Source organism: Podarcis cretensis (genome assembly GCF_951804945.1).
Source record: "Podarcis cretensis genome assembly, chromosome: 4".
Lineage (NCBI taxonomy): Eukaryota > Metazoa > Chordata > Lepidosauria > Squamata > Lacertidae > Podarcis > Podarcis cretensis.
In genome coordinates this window covers 50,197,870-50,224,908 of record NC_137173.1, presented here as the reverse complement: position 1 = coordinate 50,224,908, position 27,039 = coordinate 50,197,870, and the positions used below count along the sequence as shown (strand labels likewise).

General features: G+C 37.5%; 1 protein-coding gene across 3 annotated transcripts in view; it reads right to left on the bottom strand.

The window, feature by feature from the left end:
* Window positions 1-27,039, bottom strand: part of NCAM2 (neural cell adhesion molecule 2) — a 202,996-nt gene that overhangs the window by 60,149 nt on the left and 115,808 nt on the right. For all 3 annotated transcript variants that reach the window (XM_079972038.1, XM_079972039.1, XM_079972037.1), the window contains exons 8-9: window positions 25,650-25,795; window positions 13,689-13,839 (exon numbers count right to left, since the gene is read on the bottom strand). In XM_079972038.1, the coding sequence (XP_079828164.1) occupies window positions 13,689-13,839; window positions 25,650-25,795 (297 nt within the window). The remainder of the gene's footprint in view (window positions 1-13,688; window positions 13,840-25,649; window positions 25,796-27,039) is intronic.

The window sequence follows — 27,039 nt, the reverse complement described above, 5'->3', positions numbered from 1 at the left end:
TTTTAAATTTTTTCAACAACCCTTCGTTCCAATTAAATAATAACTTATTTTCTTTTTCAATTTTTTCTCCTAATTCATCAACCAAATACAGCTATAATTCTATCTTTTCCTTTCCTTTGACATTTTAGCACTCATCAATTTTACAACAGTTCTTAAGATATACTTTAAATTTCTTCCAATCTTCTTCCACCGTCTCTTTCTCTTGGTCACGGATTCTGCCAGTCATTTCCGCCATTCCCATAAAGTCAATCACTTTCGTTTGCCATTCTTCCAGTGTGGGTAATTCTTGTGTCTTCCAATACTTTGCTAAAAGAATCCTTGCTGCTGTGGTGGAGTACATAAAAAAAGTCCTATCCTTCCTTGACACCAGTTGGCCGACCACGCCCAAAAGAAATGCCTCTGGTTTCTTATGAAAAGTACATTTAAGTACCTTCTTAATTTCATTATAAATCATTTCCCAAAAAGATGCTGTAGAGATTTCAATGACCAGTTATATCAGTGTGTAATATATAAAGAAGTACTCCGTAATAATTTCTGAAATATTATTAGCACACTTCCTATTCTATTTTGTTGTCATGAACAAAATACTTGGCTTTATACTGCACTTTTAAAGACATTGTGTGAGTGGGGCATAATTAAGCCTATCCCAAATGCTCAACACACTATATAGATGCACAATGCAAGATCAACTGGAAAACAAATCAAGCTACTTGGAGAAACAAGATATAGTTTATTTGCTTATCTGTGAGAAGATTAGTTGTTTGTTGAACAAATCGTGGTTAAAGCAAATCATGGCTTAGTGAACATGCTTGAATGCATTTTTGACATTGCTTGTGTTAATACTCAATGGCAAGTAGCTATTAAAATTATTTTTTAGAAATTATTTTCAAAAATCCCCAACCTAAAATCTGATTTAAACTTAATTCTCACATAGCTACATGGTGTGCATATGGCACATAGCAAACAGGATGAAATCCCCCCTTTTCCTCATTAAATACAGTTTCAGGGTGGGAAAATTGTCCCTAAGCTATTCTCATCAAAAACACTGAAAACAAACAACTGGCTACTTCACCACTGCTAAAAATTGTCACCTGAAACATCTCACCATGTCACATCATGCCTTCACTTCACCTTCCCTTGATTACAGGAACATGATCAGATTTCTATGTGACAGCTGCATAATACCTCAAATGGATTCAGCTAGAGTGACCATATGTGGCATTCATAAGCAGAGGCTACAGAATATGCATTGAAGAAGCTACAGAAGAAGGTCAATGCCAGGGGACAACATCATTAGGCACTCACTGACTGCTGCTGCAGGCTGTTCCCCTTCTGATCACGCAAGAATCAATGTGAGCAAGGAGGGAAACTGAGAATTGGGCCCAGAGGGAAATAGCACACTACTGGACCATAGTGTGGAGCTGGGCCAAATCAAGGAAGGGGGCTCTATAAGAATGCTCACAGCTCCCCATCTTCATCTGGATGGCCACCACAAATTGAAAGTTGAAAATACAACTTTAAAATAGTGGCTTTAAAGTTGAAGATGAATGGGTTTGCAAACCGTGTGACATGAGATAAGATCCATCCAAATCGGTAGATTCATTTTAAAAGGATTAAAACAAAAAATGATGCCCAAGAAATCACTGAATCCACAGCTTATATGACAGAACACAGTTTACTGGAAGCACCAAGCTTGGCAGCAAATTGAATTACTTTGACTTTGACACATGAAGTACTATTATGACAGTTAAATTGCAGAGCTGTCAATGGTATCTGATACGACCCGTAATTCAAAATGAAGCCAATAAGTTCAAATGAGAGGAAGTGTGTGCTATACTACTGGTAAATTAGGCCCATATCAAGAACATATATAGTATTTGATAGAATCATAATAACTTGAGTTATAATTCTCAAGGCACAGAACCACTAAGCACCTTTCATTTCTAAGAGTTTAGCATCTTCATAGTACTGTGCCAGGAGGAAATGTATCTGAAAGTCTATAAGGCTTTCCTGCCTATTTGTTTAATAATTTTATTATTATTCCACTTGGGTGGAATCAGGCAGAGATACTAAGAAGTAAAAGGTGCAGCGGGGAACAGTAAAAAGCAACCATTTAATTCTTAGAAATGCAAAACAGAACTGTGTAAGCACAGTGTTTGTGCTATCTGGAGGGGGCAGTTGAGGAAGTAAAACTGCAGTGGAAACTTTTCCACTGTAAACCAGATCATGGCTTTCTGGCTAACTAGTAATCAAATATTGGAGCATTTCATCATTTAATTGGGATAGCACACCTACATAAAGTGGGTAGTTTCTGCAATAACAGTTCCTTGTATTTAGCAAACCTATGCAGCTCTCAGCAATCCCAGCCTACAAAGTGGATCAGGATATATGTTTACGGTATGTGTATTTCAAGAAATTTTCTGCCCAGGTGTTTGCTTTGCTGATGTTAAGCTGAAATAATGGCATAGACGGTTCAAACAATATGTAACACCTCTATGAATTCTCAGAAATTTGCATGCAATACTTGATGAAGGCCATATTGCAACATGAAACTTAGAGTGTTTAATATATATTAAAGAAAGCACCAAATCTATATTTAACAAATTTATACCACTGGGTGGCTTATATAAGTCACATAGAACACAATATGAAAGCACATATATGCTGTCATTTAAAAAAATACAACAAGAAACAAAATGCAGGATAAAAGCAGCAATTAAAACATTTATGGAGAGAGAGAATGAAACACAGTGAAAATAGAAAGGTCTTTGTTCCAGAAAGACAACATAGTTCTTTGCAGAAGAGGATCTCATAAACAAGGCTCAGCAACTGACTAGACCCTATTCCCGTTGCTACCTGCTTTATGTGAGACAGCAGGAACTCTGGACCTCAGGCTGTGTTAGAAGCATCTCTTCAGATACCCAGGTCAGAAACCATTTGGGACTTTAAAAGTAAACAACAGCATTTTGTGACCAAAAATGAACCTGGAGCCAGTGCAACAGCACCAGTAAGGTATGACCCTACCATTCAGGTCTAGTTAGCAGATGAGTAGCTAACTAACTAGCTAACAGTTTCCTGACAAAGGTAGCTCCAAATGCAACACATTGCAATAGTCTAATTTGGGGGTTGCCACCAAATGGATGAATGAGGCTCGCTATTTCTAGCCAAGCAGAGTCACAGCTAATGTGCCATCAAAAGATGTTATGAGCTGTGGAAGCATGGTTCCAGTGACAAAGCTGGATCAAGAAGCACCCCTAAATTGTGAACTCCTTGAGGGGAATGGCAACATCATGCAGAACAGTTTAAACACTCATTGGACAACAAATTGCCCACCAACTGGAGCTTCTCGATCTCCATCTACTTTATTACAGACTTAATATGTTCACATCCACACCAGACTCAGGTGTAAAGCATACCGATGAAAACAAACATCATATCTGTGGGTGATGTCACTCAGTGGCCTCAGGTAGATGTTGAGATGCATATGGAAAAAGATGGAACACTGTGGGGCTACATAGCATACTGGGCTGAACAGCAGTCCCATAGCACCACCTTCTGGAAACAGCCTTCTAGATAGAAATGGAATGAAAACAGAATTGCAATCCACCTGGGGCCCCTGTTCATTCCAGAATTTACACAGAACTAGACCTACAGCAGTCCTGCTAAATTATTACTATAAACAATGTCCCCAAATTCAGGCACATTTGACCCCAGTGCTGGAATGGTCCAGTCAGGTTTTCTAATGAAGGAGGGTTAAAGAAGCTACAAGGAAAGTGTTCAATACTGCTGAATATAAAATAAGTTATTCTCCCCATTCCTTTCAGAGGAGGGAAAAACCCTCTTAGGCCATTATTACAACGATGAGAAGTGGCTTTGCATAAAATCAATACAGAAATTATGCAGAGCAGCAAACCCTTGGCTGGAAACTGTCTCCATACATTTGAATATTTCCATTATGTTTAATGCCTCAGAAACTGTTAGGAGAATACTGGATAATATATCACTTGTCACATCCAGCAGGTAATTCAATTAATGATTTCTTAGATCCAACCCTAGTGTATGTTCAGAGTTGTATCCAAAATTAGATATGGAAATTTACCTGATTCAGCATATGTGCCTAGGGAGCTATGATGGCCAGGCATAAACCTGCTTGTTAAACAGATGGCCAAAGGTTTTCAAAATTTAGTGTATTTCCCTTCTCCAGAGGGGTGGGGGTGATGTGGGAGTAAACTGTGTGGCTTATTTATGCAATGTTCACCTCTTACTCCCAAGCAGCTAGCTTTTTGGCTCAATGTAAAATAACTTTTTTTTGGGGGGGGGGAATCTTTCACCTCTGACCTTCTAAGTTGCTAATCCCTTTGAATAACTGGTTTTATTGGATTGTTTTACCATGCAACTGTTTTGAATATGTTTATCTGCCACCGATGCTTGTGTTTAGCATTTCAAACATTTTAAGGCAGACATTTCATCTGGTTTTTATATCTGGTTTTATAGCTGTGCTTTTGTATCTTATCACTGAACTGTCAGGAAAGATGAGATATAAATCTGGTAAATAAATAAATATAATCTAGGTGGTTCACAGCATAAAAACACAGGATAAAACACACAATGCATAATCAATACAAGAACAAGAACAAAACAAGCTAATAACCCTGCTTCCCCTTTTGATTCAACAGATGTCTATGCTAATGGAAGAAGAGGGGAAGTGTTGTTGTTTTTTACCATTCCTCCCCCTCCCCCAGTTTCCAGTTCTCCCTTGAAAACTCGTTGCAGAGTTGTGACATCCGCCCACTCTCGGAACAATGGCATGGGGGGGATGCAGGGAAGATAGGCAAAAATGTCCCTATTCCTTTTCCTTTAGCAGACACATCCACTAGATCAAAAGTGCTTTCTTTAGCACAATATAATCTGTTTCTATCCTAAATAGTAGAACCCTATTATGCATGTTTCAGTTCCTTTTGCATTCTCTAGTCTATGAATGCTGGTCCTGCTCATGATCTCTATTCATATGCATCACCCTCTCACAGAAGAATTATTATTTATTATTTATTTTAGTATTAATATTGTACCCTAGAACCAAGTTTTCTAGGCTGCTTACTACAATAATAAAAGGAAACTAAAAATAAAACAAGCTGCATGCACATAACAGCACTCAGGAACATGCATGCTGAGTGAGGCTCCACAAGGAGCAAGCTCTATTTTCTCATAACTTCTTACTAATTTAGAAACATAGGAAGCTGTCTTAAAACAAGTACAACTTTTGATACATCTAACTAGGTACCGGTACATCTACAGTGACTGGCAGATATTCTTCAGAATTACAACTGCTATACACATCCCAGTCTTGTTTGGAGACGTTAGGGATCGAACCTGAGACCTTCTGCATGCAAAGAAGGTGGTCTGTTTCTGAGCTACAGCCATTCCCCTATGGAACCCTTGAAAACAACTCTTTCAAAAAACTATTAAAATAGCACTTTGCTTTGCAAACAGTCAGTTTAAGCCTTTTGCATACTGTTAAACTTCTATGTGGTGGAAGAAGTCTTCAAAGAATTTGAATAAATTTTAAGATTACAGTGTGTATTCAATAAACATCATGCATTTTTAGACCAGTTTCTTAAGATTTATTTTTTATGTATGTATATAAACATTTTCACAATTGCATTGGGCATAATCTATGCAATAATTACCTTAGGCAGACAAATTATAATGGGACAAGTGCATTAGTTTGTTGCAGTAAAAACAACAGTCCTGTGGCACCTTAAAGACTAACAGATTTAGTGAAGCATAAGCATATGTCATAACAAATCTGCTTGTTTTTAAGGTGCCACAAGACTCTTTTTCATTTATACAGATGGTGAGATTTCTTAGAAAGTAAACACACCTCAGCAGATCCCAACTCTCTAAATCGATGAAAAAGAATTTCCTGTAGCTTCAGTGCTAATACATGTAGCAAATACGTGTTTGCCATCTTCATCATAATATTGAAAGTGATGCTGCTTGGAGCCAACACATATTATGTGTTGGCTCCAAGCTTCACCTTCTGCAAGTCTCCTTCCAGCCACTGAATACATTTTTTATGGGTTCCTATGATCTTCAGAGACCTAAGTAGCCTTTTCACTTCAGAGAGATCTTTGAAGGCAGCAACTGCCCAGTACTGGAAAATACTGGTTTATTCTAATGTGTCTGTAACTGTTCATTTCTGCTGAGACAGCAGCAGATGTCATGAGTTACTCTGTTCTCTGTGTGTTCGATGTCAAGGCCACAGTGAGCCAGAAAGATATATCTGAGCTCAGTGAACTGCCTGCTCATTCTTACTTTCTCTTTTCTTTTCTTTTCTTTTCTTCTCTTCACATCCTCTGAGTTTCTATATATTTATTCTTGAAGTTGGCTTTTGTTTTGTTTTTGCAACTAAGCCAGAAATCATTAGTAAAAGTTCTATTTGCTAATAAGCTTTTACTGTTCGTGATTTTTTGGAATCAAATGCATCCAACAGGCTTCTGCAATTCTTCTATCCAACAAGACAAGGAGCACCTTGGGATTTAAGGCCAAATCTTGTCAGGATCCTTATTCTGGGGCCTTGAATGTTATCATTAGATCTTCTCAATAAAGGTGTATATTTTACACATCACTCTCCTGCAACTTCTTCTGCCCAATCCCTTACCAAAGGGATTAACAGCCCAATGCCTTCTTATTCTTAGCTTTTCTTTCAGTGTTGCTCCCATCTCCATGCAGCTCTGTGTTCTGGAGGGTTTCCTAACCCTCTTGGAGAATGTGGGAAGTGGCAGTTGGGTCTGCAGGAAGATGTGGAATCAGCAAACATCAACTTCCCCATCCACCATTAGGAGGGAAGTCTGAATCCAGCCCAATGCTTTTAAAATGGAATACTCTGTGGAAATTGTAAAGTTGCCCACAAGCAAATTCAAATAGCTAATTTTGGAGCAGCTTCTCTGACTATTCAACAAGGTTTCTCTAAATCTAGAATATTACGTCTCTGTTTGAGGAATCACACTGAGCGTATGAGGTAGCATGACAACTGCAGTCATTCCTAATCTAACCAGTGTTTCTCAAGCTTTTTCAATATGGACTCTGCATTCAGACATCATACAAACCAGAATTTATTGTGACATTAGTGCACCACCGTGAGCCTTGGGTATGCATGCTCATGCCATCTCATCTTACAGCATGATTACAAGCTGAAATTAATAAACTTTCACTTCCATTTTTGCTTAACCGCCTCTTGTGCTATCTGAACAGGCAAACAGATCAAGGTGGGTTGTTTCAAACATTAATCATAGTTTGTCACAGCAAGTTGTAGTGGGGGACAGAAGCAAAAGCTTTCAAACTCCTCTTCACAGCTGCACAAGGACGAGCAAGTGGGGAACATGTAAGTGCAAAGCTATCTGAAGTGTATTTACATCATAGTAATCTATGATTTAATATATGGATAAACATAGCAAGGATCGCCTTTTAAACCAACCACTGAGAAACTGTGTTAAGGTGGAGGAGACAAAAAACACAGAACAAAATTTAGACTAAACAGAATGCTGTTAGCAAAGAATTCAGACACTGAGGGGGAAATGACTTTGCCTGTCTCTTTCTTGCCTTGTCAGATCATGCACACAAAAAGGGTAGGACTTGGCATTGCTACTGGAGAAAGAAAAACATGCCCACAGCCAGATGGACCTTTTATCAACTATATATTATAAGCTCCCTCTTCTATGATATGGATTTCACTTTATCATACAATATTTTTTTTATAGCTTCAGTAGTCAAATATATGAGAAATAAGCTAGGAAATAAGCTGGATGTCAATTAAGATGCTTCACAGCTACACCTTCCAAAGATGGAAACAGATTCAAACAGTATTGCAAAAAATTGTAGCAGCTGCTGGCGATTTTCCAGGCCCATTTTTAAAGGCTTCACAATCTTTGAATAACATAGCTTAGACAGCATTCCGACATATATGAGCAGGGATATCAAAGGTGAGGGTCCTACTTTTAGTTATAACAGCTTAAAAGATCAGGACAGCAGCGCAAGATCTTCTCAACAGAAGCTCAGGATCTAGAATAAGCTCCCATATGACAATGGTTTTTGCTAATGTTAAGAAAACATTGGAAAACACACACCTTCAGGCTAAAGCTTTGGAATCTGAATATATTAATAATACAAGGCATTGCCTGTGCCACCACAACTACAACACATTAATTGTTTAAAGTTGCAAGGAATCCCTCTTCAATTTCCCATATCTTCAAGCATTCTTTATTTTTCACTATGTTCTTTGCTTTTCCATACAAGTTTAACTTCAATTTAGTTCATTGGATATATATATCTTTTTTTAAAAAATCCCACAAGGTTTTATATAAGGCTCTTCATTTCCTTTCTTCAGATTCTTAAACTGCTTCATTACCACAATTTTATATAATTGTTCCTTCCCTTGATTAGTTTCAAGAATCCATTCGGTTTAAGAATTGATAGTTTTTGCCTTGCATGTATTTTCCCATTTCAAAGTTTTTGCAACAACCAGATGACCGTCTCATTTTCCTGCTATACTTGTGAACACTTAATGTACATCACATGGTATGTGAAATAAATCATATGAATATTAATGCATTTTATTTCACTTGCCTCAGTTTTTTTCTACCCAGGAATTATATTACTCACCATAGTCATATTCACTTGCAGTTTTCTGAAATTTCTCCTTTTTTCTGAATTAACTAGAAAAGCAGTTACCCTTTACTCATTAAATCATTGTATTTCAGGACCTTCATTTCTGCCTCAAAGGTCAATGTATGTCATAACTGCTTTTATATGCGTTTTGGTGACTCCTACTTAAGTACTTTATTTGCTCACTGGCATCATTAAGATACATCACTGCAATAAAGTTCACATGCTGACAGAAAAATCAGTTCCAAATGAGTATATGCCAAATCCATTTTTCAGTTTAAACCCCAGCATGCCATCTTTAAATAGTACTATTTCAAAGTTGTTTATAATACTAAACCAGTTTCAAGACAATCTAAAAAGTAGGTTTTAAAAATGAGTTTAAAGTTATAAAATAAGTTAAAATGTGTGGAGTTAGATTCTTACTATGAGATAAAGATAAAGAAAAATAAGAAAAATTGCTGACAAACAGATCAGCTCATAAATTGGTTGCTTTTGTTTTTCTTTTGAAAAAGAAATTTTCTATGAAGAAAATTGCTGTATACAAAACCATTCAATACTTCTGTAAAGTTAAAGAAAGCAGTGTTCTGAACTCTCTGAGCACAATCAAGATAATTTACAGCACTTTTTGTCCCACTGAAATCTAGAGGACTTCGAAGTACTTAATCTTTGGCTATATCATGACAGATTTTCTACTATGTGGATTTGTCATAGTTAATGTGGGTGTCACTAAAATAAGTTTGCATTATACCAAATTGCACAGAGATGAGTTCAGATACAGAGGTGATTCCCTGAGTTCACTAAATAAAAAAGCCGAAAGTCAAGAACTAAAACAAGTTATTTCATGCTTCAGGCCAGGAATATTGAGAAAAATTATTACTGATAAGTCCAAACAACTTGATCCTGGAATTCTCATGCACACAAAGTAGCACTTGTATTTAGTTTTCCAATGTACAGACTCTGTTCTATACTAACACCTAGAATTAAATATTAGTATGAGTGCTGTCTAACCCAATCTGTCACACACATACTGGTTAACCTATGTTATCAGAACAAATGATAGAGCAATTTGTATTAAAGACAAGCAGCTACTTAGTAAAACTCAGAAAGCTGAAGTATGTGGGAACTCAAATATCATAGTACAGTAAACAATTGTGGGTGGATGGGGAAGAACCAAATTATGAACATTTCAAAGGAAAGGAAAGACCTGAAATACATTATCGGGTGGGAGTGGGGAGATTGGTGGGGATAGAATTACTTTTCAAGCCCAATATTGTCACTATTAAAACTACTTAGGAAATTATGAAACTATGCTTCAATAGCACTATGTTCATTTTGTTTACCAACAATAGAATAATTTTACAAAACAAATATTTGCAGAATACAGTATGAAAATGAAAATATTGCTGTTTCTTATGTGACACTATTTTATGAAAACATGTTGGGCTTTGTGCAAGGACTGCTTCCTTGTAAACAAACCTTCAGGCAAAGAATAAACGGACATAAATCTGACATCAGGAACCACAAGACAGAGAAACCAGTAGGAGAACACTTCAATCTCCCAGGACATTCTATACAAGATCTCAAAGTAGCTGTTCTATTACAAAGGAATTTCAGAGATAGACTGGAAAGAGAAGCTGCTGAATTGCAACTTATTGCCAAACTTAAAACCATGGAGAGACCTGGTCTGAACAAAGACATTGGATTCTTATCTCATTATACATGACAAAGCCATTTTTCACCTTCTCATCCCTTGCTTTTTCCTGTAAGACCTATTGCAGTCGTTAAGAGTCGTCAGCAGGCTCATCACAGCTATCTGCCAATCACCCAATCCCACCACCCTTCTGAGTAATACCCCTCCCCACCTTCTCACTATATAGAAGGGTCTGGTGACTTCTGTTTCAGTGTATCTGAAGAAGTGTGCATGCACACGAAAGCTCATACCAAGAACTAACTTAGTTGGTCTTTGAGGTGCTACTGGAAGGAATTTTTTTTATTTTGTTTAAACCTTCAGGCCTTTCACATGATTTTTGGTACCCCTTCTTGAAAATGTGTGAAACTCTTTACAAGGAGATAAACAGTGTGAGCATCCAAATACACACCCCACTGAAATGTATAGTGAGGGATTATTAATATTATAAATTTAATATTATAAATTTAGTGCAAATGTAAAGTCACTTCCTTAAATGTCCAAGAAAAGCATTAACCAGTTAAATGTTGGTTTAAAGCTCTTCGATTCCATGCCCAATAAGCATGGCACATCTTTGCCCAGCGGTGCTGTGGCCCATAGATTGCAGCAAAATACTGGGCAAGGTTTTGTCCAGTATCTTCTTTGTGTGATGGGCTCATGGGAAAAAGCTGTCCCATGAGCCTTTGCTGAAGATGGGAGGGGAAAGCCTATATAAGGCTGCTTTCCCTGGATCTCACAGCCATTTTGCTTTGAGAGATCCCCCCCCCCACCTATCTTTGGGTTAGAACTTGGCCGACCGGCTGACTCCTGCTGTATAGATTTTGAGCGTTCCAAACACAGCGGATCCATTCCATCAACATGGAGCTTGCGGAACGATGAACTGATCCTGGGACCCAACCCATGCCAACCCTTGCCCTGCCTGCTGGTGTCAATAAAGATTTTATCCTATCACCATTGTACAGTCTGGTTATTTTGCTGCTCTCATGGGTTGCATACTGTGCCTGCCTGGCAACTCCAAATTCAAAACCACAGCCCTTAGGAATCCTTAGAAAACTAAGTACGTAAGTCCAGTGCTACTAACCTAGGTGTTTAAAATGCAAGCAGTAATCCAAGTCTCTTACAACACAATTCTACTCAGAAGTAAGAACCACAGAATTTAATGGAACTTAATTCTAGTTCCAGCGTCTCCACCCCCATTGTTCTGCCCGGACACTGAGATCCAGCTCCGAGGGCCTTCTGGCAGTTCCCTCACTGCGACAAGTGAAGTTACAGGGAACCAGGCAGAGGGCCTTCTTGGTAATGGCGCCCGACCTGTGGAATGCCCTCCCATCAGATGTCAAAGAAATAAACAACTATCGGACTTTTAGAAGACATCCGAAGGCAGCCCTGTTTAGGGAAGCTTTTAATACTGGATAAATCACTGTATTTTAATATTCTTCTGGAAGCCACCCAGAGTGGCTGGGGAAACCCAGCCAGATGGGTGGGAAATAAAAAAATAAATAAATAAATAAATAAATAAATAAATAAATAAATAAATAAATAAATAAAATAATACAGTCCAAGTAATCCAAGGGAAAATAATCATTTCACTGCTTGAGGGTGGGGGCATACACCAGTACTTGAAATGATAATACAGCTAACCTCCAACATTACTTAGATTAAAATAAGGGCATTCTATTCTACTTCAATATCTCTCCCTGTACCCCTTAAATATGTGCACTGCCAATGGAATATAAGAAAAAGGCAAGGGTGGCTGCATTACCCAGTGTGTTCAAACTGTAAGCTCTTTGAAGTTCAAATACAAGTGTGCTCAAGTTCGAAATCTTACACACATGCTGTCTCATTCAAGTCAGTGAAAGCACACAAAGGGATCCACAACCCTTTTAAACTGTTAAAAGTGTAAATTTACACCCCATGGGCTTCCAAGGAATAATACTCAAAATGCTGGTTCTGACCTGCTGAATTTTTGCAAATCATTTATCAGTTATGGAGACATTAACTCTGCTGGGGGGGGGAGGTGTCAGTCTATATGCCCAACGTTACCTTTTCATATATATGACAGCACACATACACACATGCTAAAAGGGGATTAACTTGCAACACACCTATACCTCAGGTGCAATGCCTGCTTCCTATCCACTGAACTCAGTTGGACAACACACACAAGCTCCCGAGTTACAGCACCCTCATGCTCAAAGGCTTGCACAGCTCTTTAAAGGCCTAACACAAACATTCATTTGCAAATTCAAAAAGGGATTGAATGAAAAGCTTAAACACACTTATTCACAACACCAGCCCAATGGAATTTATGTAGCTTCCAGCCTTTTGAAGACCCCACAAACCTCCAGCTTCCAGGGCAGCTTTTATGGAGCTGAGCTGTGAATGGCAAACTGCCAAAGCAGAAGCAGGGAAGGCCCCATGTCTACTTTGCCCAGTACCTGTCAAGTGTCCAGCCTGCAGATGGGCATCCTCAGCTCCAGGAATGTAGCCATGCCTCTCACCCTCAGAGCCTCTTTCTTCCCACTCCCACCCCCAACAAACCCCTGTGTATATCTCTTCTCTGTAGCCAGTCTGGTTCCTCCCTGGCTATGAAAGCAAACCCCACTGACCTCAATGGGGCTTACTCCCAAGTAGACATGGCTGGGTTTGGGAGAGAGAAATAGAGAGAAAGAAAAATGAACCACTAACTAACTTTGCAAAGCCATTGGCTCTGAGGCGACTGTTTTGCTCTGGGGCCTTGCCCAATGCTCCTCTGCCGAGACAAGGAAATCCTGCCAGTGTGAATTAATGAGAGAGGGTGGACAAGCACTGTGGAAAGTGAACTAAACAGATAAGAGCATTTCTCTCAGTAGTTTATATAGGAGAGCAAGGTGGGGACTTCAGGAGCCAAGATACTCTTAAAGGAGCTGCAAGCTAGTAACAATTTTGCCCACAGCTCTTTTAAAATTGGGACAACCTGTGGCACAGGAAGAAACCATGATGGCTTACTGGTTTTCATGGCAGTCCTGGCATAGTCATGACATTTGGAGACTATGGCTAATTGCTGCTCTCTTTCCGTAAGCACAAGTGGAACTCTGATAAACTTGATTTTGGATCCAATATATTTGTCCAATTATCTGTTGGGCAACTTTATTTCACAAGAGAAAAACATTATACTGAATACAGTGATGCACTACACTGGAGTGCTATGAAAACTTTACTATGTCACAAGAAAACTCTGTTTTTTTTAACTCAAATAATTAACGGCAAATTAGAATTTTCAATCAGAATTATTTTAAAGAGTGTATTCCCATTTTCCTTTCATAATACAATTTAGGAAAGAGAAAGTAGAACTTACATTCAATATCAAGATACATGCTCTTTTGGTGCCCTCCAATTCTACTTGCTGCTTCACAGTCGTATCTTCCTGAATCTGACAACTTCACATCTTTAATGTGCAGTGAGGATCTTCCATGTTGCCCTTTGACTTCTATCCGGCCATCTGGGCTCTGTAGACATTCAGGAAAGAAGTTTTTGTATAACTTATTTTGTCTTTACTTTATTTTGTACTAAATCCTACTAACAATTGTATCTGAATGCATACCTCTTTTGAAAACAGAGCAGTTTTAATAAAGCTTATATGACATATTCTGGATGTTTTAAAATAGCGTTTTAACCATAATATATGCATTAGTGTTTATTGTGTACTTTGCATAGTGTTTATTCTGTACTTTGCCTTAAATAGCTTTATGCTGTTAAAGGATTAAAGTTTCAGTCACCATCTCACGCAGGGCTGGTTCTCCCAGAGACCTTGTGATAATGATCTATGTGAGGTGAGGCAGATATTTGTGGATTTCTTTCCAAGATGACCTGATCTATGTGTCTCAAGGAATTGTGGCAACCAAATGATAGAGCAAAGGCTTTATTGCAGGTGCCAGGTATAGTTCCTGGAATCTACACATATAGTTGGCATAGGGCCTTGTCTGAAACCTTAGAAAACTGCTCCCCATCAGCATAGACAATGCTAGATGGACAAATGATCTTGGCTCAGTATAAGGCACATTACTAATGTGTGAAACTTGCATGTCTCTGAATGCTGAAATACTATTCTTGGCAGTTTAAACATTATCAAAATACACATTTAAATAGCCTTTGGATTATTATTTTTTTAAATACACATTTAAATATGTATTTTGAGAGGGTGTTTACATTTGTGATTAATGCAGTTATGGAACAAAACAGAAAGTGGCACAGACAGGAAGCAAACAGATTTCGGCATCTCTTGGCCGGGAAACCAATCTGTCTTGGACTCACTTCGCCATAGTGTAGTGTATCATACATGGTGCTGATACACACATGTCTGTACCAATATAGGCTCATCTTGATTACCTCCTCATATTTTTGGTGGGTATAGATTGGGTGGGTCAGGCCTACATATGTACATATGTATGCTCAATATCATAAATGCATGCACAATATACTTTATGCTCTATATATGGTACTAGGGGACAGTGGAGAGGCTGAGGCTTGCTCCTGCACTTCAGTACACATGGGACACTGATGCTGGGACCATGAATAAAATGACACACACACTCACTCAACCTTCTTAATTAAAGCACAGTGTATATGTTACTTGATGAATATAATGGCTTAAAAAATTATAGAATAAAGCAGTCCTCATTTGAAGTGTTCTGGTTTTATACAAATGTAAAACCAGAATATTTAGAATCAGAATAAATTGGTTCCCCACTTTTTCATAACATAAAGTAACATATCACAAACAGATTTGAAAATAATAGTTATTTGCATTCTAATCAGATTGTCATATTATATTGAAGATATCCATGAATAATGCAGATGTAAAACACTTAAAAGAGTAATGCTGACCTACATGTACCTAAACGCTGTGCAAACCACAAAATGCAAGTAAACCGTCTAGCATAGTGCAAAGAAACAGAAGGGTAAATGTTTCTTCTTATAATGACACAATTGCTAAGACAGTTAATGTTTTATTTTTTTAAAAGACAAAACTTGTGAGGTATTTGCTGTGAAACTGCATGTAGCCTTTAGATTTTGTAGTTTTATTGAACTTGTTTCAAAACCTCTGTAATAAAAAATAATAAAGGGCATACAATGTTGTAAAGGAAAATATAATTAATTCATCAGTAGCAAATACAGTCTAGAGAAAGGCACACCAAAGTCCCCCTGAAATGAATGGTACAATTAAGCACTTAAATCCTGCTGATTTCAGCTGTATTCAAACATGCCTAAGTTTTTGCAATTTATAACCAGTGGCAATTTTATGTATGCAGAAAAATGTAATACTGACACAAAGTTTGGATATAGAGCTCCTTCTTCACAGTGTCATTCTATACATCTGCTCAGATGTAAGTCCCTCAGAGGTCAATGGGGCTGGCTGTCATCTAAGTGGGCACAGAACTGCAACCTCACAGTGCTAATGACAAAATGTAAAAAACTGAATTCAGATATCATCCAGTGTTGGACACCTGTGGCCTTTCTGAAGGATTCTAGGTCCCATCAGCCTCACTATAATGGCCAATATAGAATACAGATCAAGAGGTCTGGGACCCAGAACCCAGCAATATAGGGGTGAAGGCTGCTGCACCAGAGAAATAAAGAAAGTGGTAAGGAGTGGAACCCAAAGTACCTAGAGGCAGATACATCTGTAATATGCAGATCCCAGTGTGCCTATGCAGAGCCAGCTGTAAAGGGGTGGATCTGTTTATCTATGGAATACAGCTAGTTCTTGTCCTGTAAACAAGCAAGACCACCCACACATATCACAATAGATCAGCTTTCACCTATGACACAAGTACAAAACATGAACTAAATGTGCAGGCAGAACCATTTGCTGAATGATGAGCCAAACTACAGACTACATTCTAGTGTCATATATATTCAGGAGAAAAAAATAATAATCCTAGCAAGCATTTGCACTTTTTGTCAGATGGGCAATCTTAGATTAACAGTGTGTAGCTCAAACAATGAATCAGTGAATCAATGGCAGACATGCCAACAGAACAAATCCCTCAAGAATATGAGTGAAAATACTATAAAAATTGCCAGTTGCATTCAAGTAACCATATCCACAAAACTCATCCCTCCCCCCATCACACACCACTGGCTCTAAACAAGCTAGCATTCCTTTCCCCTTTGTATTGTGTGCAGCCCATATACTCCCCTGATGCTTCTCATCCAGTTGTTCCTCTTCTATCTCAACCTGAAGCAGCCACTACTTTCTTACTTCTGTGATGCCAACACACTACTTGCCAGTTATATTGCCTGTGTACCACTGTAGTGCTGCCATTACAGTCTCTTTTGCCATTAGAATGCCAGCTCATGCATTATGGGAAGATTCTGAATCACACAATGAGCCAAAGAGCATAGTGCAGGCTCCCTTCTTCAGACCTTTGATGAATGCATGACTAGCAGGGTGAGCAGAATGAAGGAATACAGGATCACCCTGCTCCCCTGCTCCATACAATGTTAATCATATGAAGGCAAAAGTCTGACCAACAAACTGAAACTAGCATGGGGAAAAATAAAAGAGGATGCCTTAACCCCAGTGTGGCTCTCCTTTATTACACATAGCCCAACAAGACAACAAGAACCCACCAACAGCATACAAATAAATATGGCTATCTTGACCCAGCCATTCCTCCCCCTCACACACACACAAACAAACTCACTGCAGTCAACTGAAGGCAACCAATCTCTCTCATTGTCAGTGAAAACTAATAAATGAACAGAAAGAGAACCTACCCACATGACACTGACACAAAAACCTTGCACATACACTATGTAATGCATTGTCCCTGAACCAGAGTCCATGGGTACTTTGATATACATGTGGAGTATGTGCTTCCTGTTTACATTATTTGGTGAGGACCACTACACGCTCAAGGAGAATCTAACAATGAATGGTAATCACCATTCAAGTTAAAAAGAAAGTTCTTACACCGAAAGCCCTGTGACTAGAACAAAAGCCATAAAAGGTTGAAAGAATGGTGGTGATTACACAGAAGGAAATTTTAGAAATTTCATTTCAACTTTTATCCCTATAATATGGATATCCACAGGCTACCTAGGACTTATTTTGCTTAACATTCATTGAGACTGGACATGGTTTTTAAAAAGACTTTCATTTGTTTTAATAATAAAAACTAAAGGTATATATAGACCTATCATTTGAGTTATGTCGTTAAATAAACTAATATTTGACTATAAAGCTGCAATACTTTTTGACACATTGTCATCACTTCCAATGCAAAAAGAAATACATTTCATGAATATGTTGCATAAAATCTAATATAACATAACACAACAAATGTAGTTTAGTTACCAGTAGAAACAAACATTTTCTCCAACCACAATACTGAATTTAACTATACATATTGTATTTGTTTATTGCAAAAAATACATATATATATTTTCTTTAAAAATAAAAAACCCTCAAGGCAGTTTACAAAATGAAAACATAGGAGGAAAACCATAATTAAAATACAGTTATGCAATACTATGCATATTCACCCATAAGTAAGTCTAGGACTTACTTCTGAGCAGGCATGCATAGGATTGTACTGTAAGCAAAACAATAGCATCAAAATAAGGCTAAGAATATAGATATAAATATGATAAACAGACATAGAAGAACACTTTTATTTTAAGAATAAGGATCAGACTCAATAGGGTCATTTTAAAATATTGGTGAAAGCTGTCCAATTTACTTTCAAAGGGTTGTATCCAGCAGTGGACTTGCTGTAGCCTAAGCAATCCTTTCTACCAATTGAAACCCTGTATATATTCCATACTGTTCAGAGGGTCCTCCAGCTCTCAGGAGAAGCTCTTGGTAGGCATGAACGGCTGCACTGGATAAGGTGGATTTGACATTACACAGGAAAAGGAAAATAAGAGCAGACACAACAGGGGTGTAGCCTACTGGGCAAAGGTAACAGTCCCATCTCTTAGTCTGCCTCTGTCCCTACCCACCACTGGCATGTGAGCTCTGGGAGACTGCCTATGAGAGACTGTAGCTCTTTGGCAGAATTTCAATCCACTCCTAGAAGTCTTATTCAGAATTGTATTCAAAATATATTCAAGAATTTGAATGTTAGTTTGAAGAATTTTTGTTTTAGCTCTGTATTTTCTTATGCAAACATGTTCAGGATTTTTGGATGGGAATCAGTCTAGAAATGATTTTAATAAATAATTAACTCATTTAAGTAAGTCAAAGAAAAGTAACCCAGGTGATTTGTATAACCAGCAATATATGCATTGTAGCATTAAAATCTATGGTAGCAATGTGATGCTTTGCAGAGTTCGCTGACACTGATGAGAGAAGGGGTCTTGTTCCAATACAGAAGAATGGCTTCTAATTTTAGTTCTTGCTGGCTGCCTGTAATGATGTCCTACATGGGAATTATTTGTTGATCCCCAGTTACAAAACTATGCAAATTGCAGTGAACGATAACTCAGTTTAACTGATCAGTTTCTGATAGATTTTTTCTTTTTTTGCAGTGAAAGGGATAACATCATAAAGTTCTCATATTGTCCATTTTTAATTAGATGGAGGATAATATACAATGTGAGAAGAGCTGTAAGCAGTAATAAGCTTGTCTTCTTTTGTAGAGGTCTCAGTGTCCATACGTAAATTTCCACAGGCAATTATATGACAGAGTTAAAGGACTAGAACAAAATTATTTACAAAGAAATAAAATTAAGAAAAGACAGTGGCGCTTTTATTTGTTCCTGAGTAAATGTTTGAATTACTGTTATTTTTAGAATTCTGTATAACAACTACATAACTATTACACTATAGGTTGACTTTACTTGTCACTGTTCGTAGCCATAATGCATTTTCAAATGCATTTCTGTTATCAACATGTTCACTTGGTTTAGCTCTAAAGAATGCCATGTGTCACCAGCTATAATGACAGGAAATAGAGCCCCAGTATGTATAATACTGCCATTTCTCAAATGTATGATGCATATGACAATATTGGTTTCTTGATTGTACTACAATCTGTCCCCCTCAAAAAGGCAAAATTTATTATTAGCAGTCATCAGGAATTGAGTACCTATAATTGCCACAAATATAGATGGTAGGAGAGCCAAAGCAAGATGATGCCTCATTCGTATACTTAGTTCTTCACTGCTACTATTTAATTCAGCTGCTGTTTAGTTCAGCAGGCAAAACGTAGCTGGCTGAGAAAGTCAAATATATGGTTTACTCAGGTTGTCAGGACCAGATTTTACTGATTTTCAAAAGGATCCAGAATCCTCATTAAACAGCACTGTATTTGAAGTCCATGAAATATATCTGTTTGCCAAGAAATATATTGCATGTTGTATGGTTGATGAACTAGCATCCACAGGAGAAATAAATAAAACAGTACAGACACTTGCAAGTCAGGCTTCACTGTCAGACACAACTCTAGCAGTAAGCTTGTTCCTCAAGTAGAAGAAAAGCAATGGAGACAAAAAGTGCTATCTGAATTGAAGGTGTTATGAAAATTCCAGAAGTTGAAACAGATGGCCAAGACTTCCTAGGCTGAAAGCTACCTTTGATGAGCAAGGGCTGTTATTCACAACAGCCACCAATGTGGAGAAGCTGATGGAAGCTCCCTTCTGGGTTATGGATGCAACATTCACAACATTCCCCACATTCTTCTGGTAAATGTATTCTATCCATGCACCTGTTGGAAACAGCAGAAAATTCCAGAGTATTGCCATGTGTATATTCCTTATTGCGCACTGATTCAGTCATGTTACACCTGAGTCTTGCATTTGATTGTGATTTTTTCCCCTAAATGAAAGACCTTGAATGGAGTCTATAAGTGCAGTTTATTTCTCAGTTTCACGCAGGTACTAATCATTGCAACATGCTACAATTTCCTTAATGGGTTTATATACTTTCACCCTTCAAGGGAAGAAATAATTTGCAGTCACCCATTTAAGAGCTGATCAGTATTTAGGTCATTATATGAAATCTAATCCTGAAGGAAAGCTGTTTTGTTGCTTTGGCTTTCTGTCCATCTGTAGACATAGCAGCTAATTTTAATGATTTCAAAGTAGAAATATCACTTGGTATGTACTGAAAATTGCCTGATAATTATGATTACATACAGGTACAATAAGTAAATTCTAAAGGACATGAGACATAATTTAAGAAATGGTAGCAATATGAGACATGATTAATCACTGCTTTATGCTGGTGTTTTCATGCAACATTTTGGTTGGTTATAGAAAGAGGTGACACAGGGCATTGTACATACCAAACCCAATACTACTTCTTCTGTTCTTGAAAGAGCCGGCATTGGTGTGCCTGTAATTGTAGGAAGGTAAAAAAAGGAAAATAATGAAGAAAAATGATACCTTAAATGTGTTTTTATTGCTAAAAAAAAGTAAAGAAGCATCAGTAATCATACAGAACAGAAAAAATAAAGGGAACTACATAAGGATACTAAAAACTTCACTGAAATATGATGTCAGATACTGTCAAAAACTCCTCTGGAGATTCCAACCGTACAGAACAGAAAGCGGTGTAGGAAGCTGTAGGGAGACAAAATTGCCTCCTTCCCTGTTCCATTGACTAAGGCCTCCATTAGAGGAACATCAGCTGGATTCTACCCTTTATGTTTATTATTATTAATTTATTAGATTTATATACCACCTTTCATCAAAAGATCTCAAGGCGGCTCACAATATAAAAATGCAAGATGTTTCCACTGGTGTTTCCAAAGCAGCTCAGTATAATCTAATGCTCCAGTTTTCATTAATCTGTGCAATTAGACTATTTTGAACAAGCTGCAAATGTTTAAAATATAGAGGCTTGAGATTGGGAGGAAATGATAGGAAACTAAATTTCTGGAACAAAAGGGTGTGGAAATGAAGACGACAAAGCAGAATTCTGTAAGAATTACTATAAGAGTTCAACAACCAATTAAAAGTGCAAACACAATATTTCTATATATTCTTTATGGATTCCCAGGTAAGATCCTCCCTCTATTGTGTGGGCAGGTAATCCCTCCCCTACCTGGCCTGGTCTCCTTGGCAACGCTTCCCCCAGGTGGGATTGGACAACTGACTGAGATAGGCGGAGACCTTCAGGTATCCCACCTGAGGGAAGGCAAAGCCAAGCCTATGCTGTTGGAGCCGCTCCAGATCTAGGGGCTGCACGCGTCCACGCAAAGGGTGCCCCCCGTTTTAAGTGGGGAGCGGTCATTCTTTCTGGAGCTAGAAAAATGAAAACGCATCTACAGGTTTCTGTAAGGTGATCAGAAGACACAGTTGTGATAAAACTAGAACCACGAATGTTCTGCATATTAGGCTCCTTTGGGAGGAAGTGCAAGATAAAATGTAATTAATTAATTAATTAATAATGGGATGATACCCTTCATTTTTCATATTTCATATTTCAGAGTCAAATAACTTAATTTTAAATGTTCTGGATATGACTTGGATATATCAATCATAATAACCAACAATGTCTTAAAAAGGTCAGTTTCACTGATCATGTTATTACACTTGCAAGAATCATAAGCACGTATGGCCTTATCATCAGCTTTAACAAGCTATCATGACGTAAAATAAGTATATTTCATGTATTATCAGTGCATTTGTACTGCCAACCATCCCAACTATATTTACAAATGCACAATTATTATTATGGGCGGGGGGGAAGGATGCAAAAAATGGGTTCTTGGCGAATTACTGATATTGCAGTATCATTTAGTCACTGATTAGTAAAGTTCATGCTGTGGTAGAACTTGCAGACATGAATAAAAACTGCCATTTTTAATAAACTAAAGCAGTATTTGCCATCACAATACAGTCCAAAATTCACTTAAGATGATGTACTAACGCTGATGCTGAATTTAAGGGAAAACAGCACCTGCAGTTGAAAACGTATACCACCCCACTTCTTTTCAGTTCTCCAGCGGATCACATTTCATATTCAAGCTTTCAGCATATATGTGTATATGCTTTTTATCAGAATAACATGCATTATTGATTATGCCACCATTGTATTTAATGACTTGACTGGTAGCCATATGTGATAAAGAATTCCATGCAGTCAAATGTGTGGAATTGCATGACAGTGAGTATGTGGCTTGGCAGAGTGGAGAAACCAATTTCCACCAGCCTGATTGATATAAACCAATGTTCTTTTATTAGTCTGTTAAGAGAGTACTGTCTGTTGTTTCCATGCTTGCTGTGGAAGAAATGACTTCAAACGACTATTAGCAAGCTAGTAATTTTGGGGGGCTTCTTTATAAAGTGAAATTAAGACCCCCATTTAGTTCTCATTCTCCCTTGTTTAATTCTATCCCTTCTACTGATGTTCCTGTATAGTAATTACAATAGTCTCACCAGCAGAAATAAACAGAACCTATAAAAATTGCAACAAACACAAACATACTTCACATTAAATTACAAGAAAATAAAAGAATAGGACTTGCACCATAGTAATAGGTTAGCACATTACAGAATGACCAGATATTTTACAGCCTATTCTCTGTGAGGTTCAATGGGGTGGAGGGAAAGGAATATAGATTGCTTGTATAATACAATGTGGTACATTAGAGTCAAGTGTTATATATTAAGGTCTACTGTACACTGTTAATTTTCCCATATTTGACAGGTTAGTCATAACCTTACAATTATTTACACAGTGCACAGAACTGGAAACCTATCGAAACTGACTATGAAATACCTTGCCTGGTCATTTAATTGAGTACCCTGATAATATATTAAAGTACTTATTGGTCCTCTCTCAGTAAAAATGCCCTAGCTCCTTTAATCTCAACTGTAAAAAATCAAAAAAAAAAAAAAAACTTAATTGGACATTATTTGAACTCATCTCTGTGGGTGGGTGGTGGATTTTTTTAAAGGAAAAAGGAAAAAAGAAAGAGAGCTCTCCCCACCCCATAGGCTGACCTGATCAGCCCCTGCTACTCTGATGTCTTTTCAAAATAAGTTGAAAACAACTGCTTTGCAAATCTTTTTCTAGATCAAGAGTAGTCATTTCCTTCAGGATTACTTTATATGATTCTACTTTGGATCATAATCTTTGCATCACCATCAGATAGTCTACAAGAAACAGGATGAGAACATGTATTGAAAAACCTATTACAGTAAAGTTCAAGAACAGAGTCAACAAAAGCTAGAAAGGCAGAAGCAAAGAAAGCCCAGTTCCAAATAACACCATTTTATACCCAGTAAAATACTCATGAGAGTAGGTTTAATAGGCATAACCAACTCAGGTGAGATTATCATAAAGAATAGCTCCAAACAGAAAACAACAACATCAAAATAAGCACCATCCTTGGAAGTGCATAGCTTCAACCATATTCTACTAGCACATACAAGATAAACTTTGCCAGTTTCTATTAAGAATAACAATTTATGAGAGGAGACATATCCACAGTGGTGTATGGGACATTCGACTTGGCAGATAACAGCAGTGAAATCTGCCACCATGTTGTATTGCTGTATTGTGTATCACAAGCCTTAAATGTTACCAGTAAATGTTATGTATGGAGACTGCCTTGCAGCCAGAGGAAACACTGTATGTGAAATGTTAATATTTCTAGTCTTTTGCTATGGAGAAGTTACATCATTAAGGGCATGATCATCCTCCTTACATAGCTTGACACCTCATGTTTCTAGTTCTGGGATATAAGCCAAATCAGGAGTAAACATAAATTCCCCAAAGGACATCTATCTTATTTGTGGAACATATTTATCTGCACACAAGGCAAGGGTGTCATATAAAATTTGCTATAATTCAAAGAGGTCACTATTAGAAGAATTCTAGTGGAAGATTCAAGACATTAAGAGAATTTAAAAAAAGTATACTAGTACACACATATAATCATTTTCTTTAGTACAGTGGTGCCCCGCAAGACGAACGCCTCGCAAGACGGAAAACCCGCTAGACGAAAGGGTTTTCCGTTTTGGAGGCGCTTCGCAAAACGAATTTCCCTATGGGCTTGCTTCGCAAGACGAAAATGTCTTGCGAGTTCCTGCGGGTTTTTTCCCCTTCCCCCCTTTTTCTAAGCAGTTAAGCTGCTTATCAGCTGATCCGCTAAGCTGATAAGCCGCTAAAAGCCGCTAAACCGCTAATAGCGCTAATCCGCTAGACTGTCAATGGGCTTGCTTCGCAAGACGAAAAAACCGCTATACGAAGAGACTCACGGAACGGATTAATTTCGTCTTGCGAGGCACCACTGTATTTACCTCTTGCTTTATTATCTTAATGTTCCCAAAGAGTGTTATGGTATAAAACAAGCAATGTTCAATAAGCTCATAAAACTACATTAAAAACACCAACAAACAGGTCCAACAAAATAATTAACAATAACTAAAGCTGTGGGGAAAAAGAATTCAGAGCTGCAAGGAATTGGTTGGTAGCAAGTAAGGGAATATGTGCTGGGACTAGGGTTAATGGAGAATTGTACAGAAATATGAAGACTGCAACTTGCCATGACTGCAACTTGCATTCTCAAGACCACCTCTTACTCATTTTCAGCAGTTATATAATTTCATATTTCCAATATAATCTTTATAGATATATCTTTATAGTTAGGTACATTATGACTCTTTCTTCCTAAGAAGATTCATCAAAACAATATCATATTACAAATAGCCCCAAATCTGAAGACAATGTATAGTCACATAACTAGATAGCTCTTTCTCATAATAATATGTTCAAATTATCCACAAAATACTCAATGTGCACAAGTCCTACAGATTTTGAAGAGAGCACTTCACCTTGCAGTTTGTCTTTTAAGGGAGCATTTTTAAAGCGGAAATACTGACATTCTAAATTACAGGGGAAATGTAGAGAAATGTCCTATCAAATTTCAGCAGGGAATTTTTAAGAGATTAACAAAGCATTCTTACCCATGCTTATTCAGAAGCAAATCTTACTGAATTCAATGGCACTTACTCCCTGTAAGTGGATATAGGACTGCATTCTTAAAAAATGTTCCCTTATTTTGGATTGTCTGATCTCTGTCCAGAAAACAAGTTTCAAGGAAGACCATTTCCCTTGAAGTCTGTGGAATTGCTGTGGTTAAGTATTTTGTCTTTATTTTCCTCTCTGCTGGAAAACTGCAATTCCCACACTATCGTATAAATATATTGGAAACAAAAGTGCCAAACTCAAAGTGACATTGGTATTTACACCTTTCTTCCTTCCCCATTTTTTTCCAGTAATAAAGAGATATGTTTAGCCTTTATTCAACATAAACCTGATTCTTAAAAAAATAATAATCAAGGGAGACTGTTTTACCTTGTCACCTTCAGAGAATGTGATTCCATCGATTGCTCTTTTCCAAGTAATTTCAGGGACAGGTTCTCCTTCTGCCTCACATATGAGGGTAGCTTGGCCATTTTCAAAGGTAGTTTCATTTTTAAGTTGTATTATTTGAGGCTGTACTGTTAGAAATATAATTTATATTATTCATTCTTGATTTGAATAAATATGAACAATGCTATTTGTTTAGCTAGAAGATTTATAAGCTACCCTTCATTGGTACCAATACCAATGAAGATGCAACACAAAATAAATTATTAAAAGACAATAATAAAAGAAAGCATCAGGAAACAAAACAGCAACTCAACAACTAAGCAGAGGAAAGGACCAAAAAACTAACTAAAAAGGATAAGTGGGTACGCCTTCACTTAGCACTATGCTAGTGTTGGGTGAGTGACATTCCACAAGAAGGCTGCAGCCATGGAGAAGGCTCTCTCATGCATAACTTCAAGTCTCCCCTAGCAGTGAACCGCAAGGAAGGGTACTTGACAATTAGAAAACATTTTTTGGTTCTAAACACACATAAATATTTAGCAGGCACACAGAAAGGACATTATTGGAAGTGCATCAGTGCCCCAGGGAGCAGGGTGTTCCTCTTATAGATTGTGCTGAAATTTGCTATTAACTGGTTTCTGTAGATAACTATGCCAAACTTGTTATACTCAAATGTATTACCAACTGAGTGCCACTTCCCCTGGAACTTCGGTAACCTATGATAAATGAAATTCTGCACATGTGTGGTCAAGCTTTCATCACAGCAGGCATCCAAAGCTAGCGGATTTTAGATGTACATGTCGAACCCATACAGGTGATAAAAACATTAACTGCTGTGAAACCAAGTGAATTTCTGAAATAGGCTTGTAACTTACAAAAGGAAAGACTTTAACATAGTCAATTAAACTAATCAGATTTATTCATTTGGCAACCATTACAAATATGAAAATACAATGAATACATGTCATTGACAACAAAGAATATTGTAGAATAGTAATACATTAAATCAGAGGTGGGGAAGCCTGAGTGTTTCTTCTTTCCAAATCTAAAATTTAGCAATAATTCAAGTCCCCTTGTAGCACTAATCAGAACATACTTTTTGTAAGACTGTGAATAAAAGTAAGCAAGAAAAGAAAAGAAAAAAATAGCAGCCATTGAATAAATGAAACTGGAAATTGTTGGTTTAGGTGTGTGTTTTTTACTAAAAGAATTAAAGTTGTATTTCAAATTTAGAAAAAAGTTGCAGTGAACCCTTATCACTTTTAAAAAGTGGTCTTCTTCAATGCTTCAGTTAGCTGCCACAGGATTTTCATAGTGCTGTTTGTGCTTACTAAGGAAAAGGGGGGGAGGGATGTTTTTCAATATAAAGATG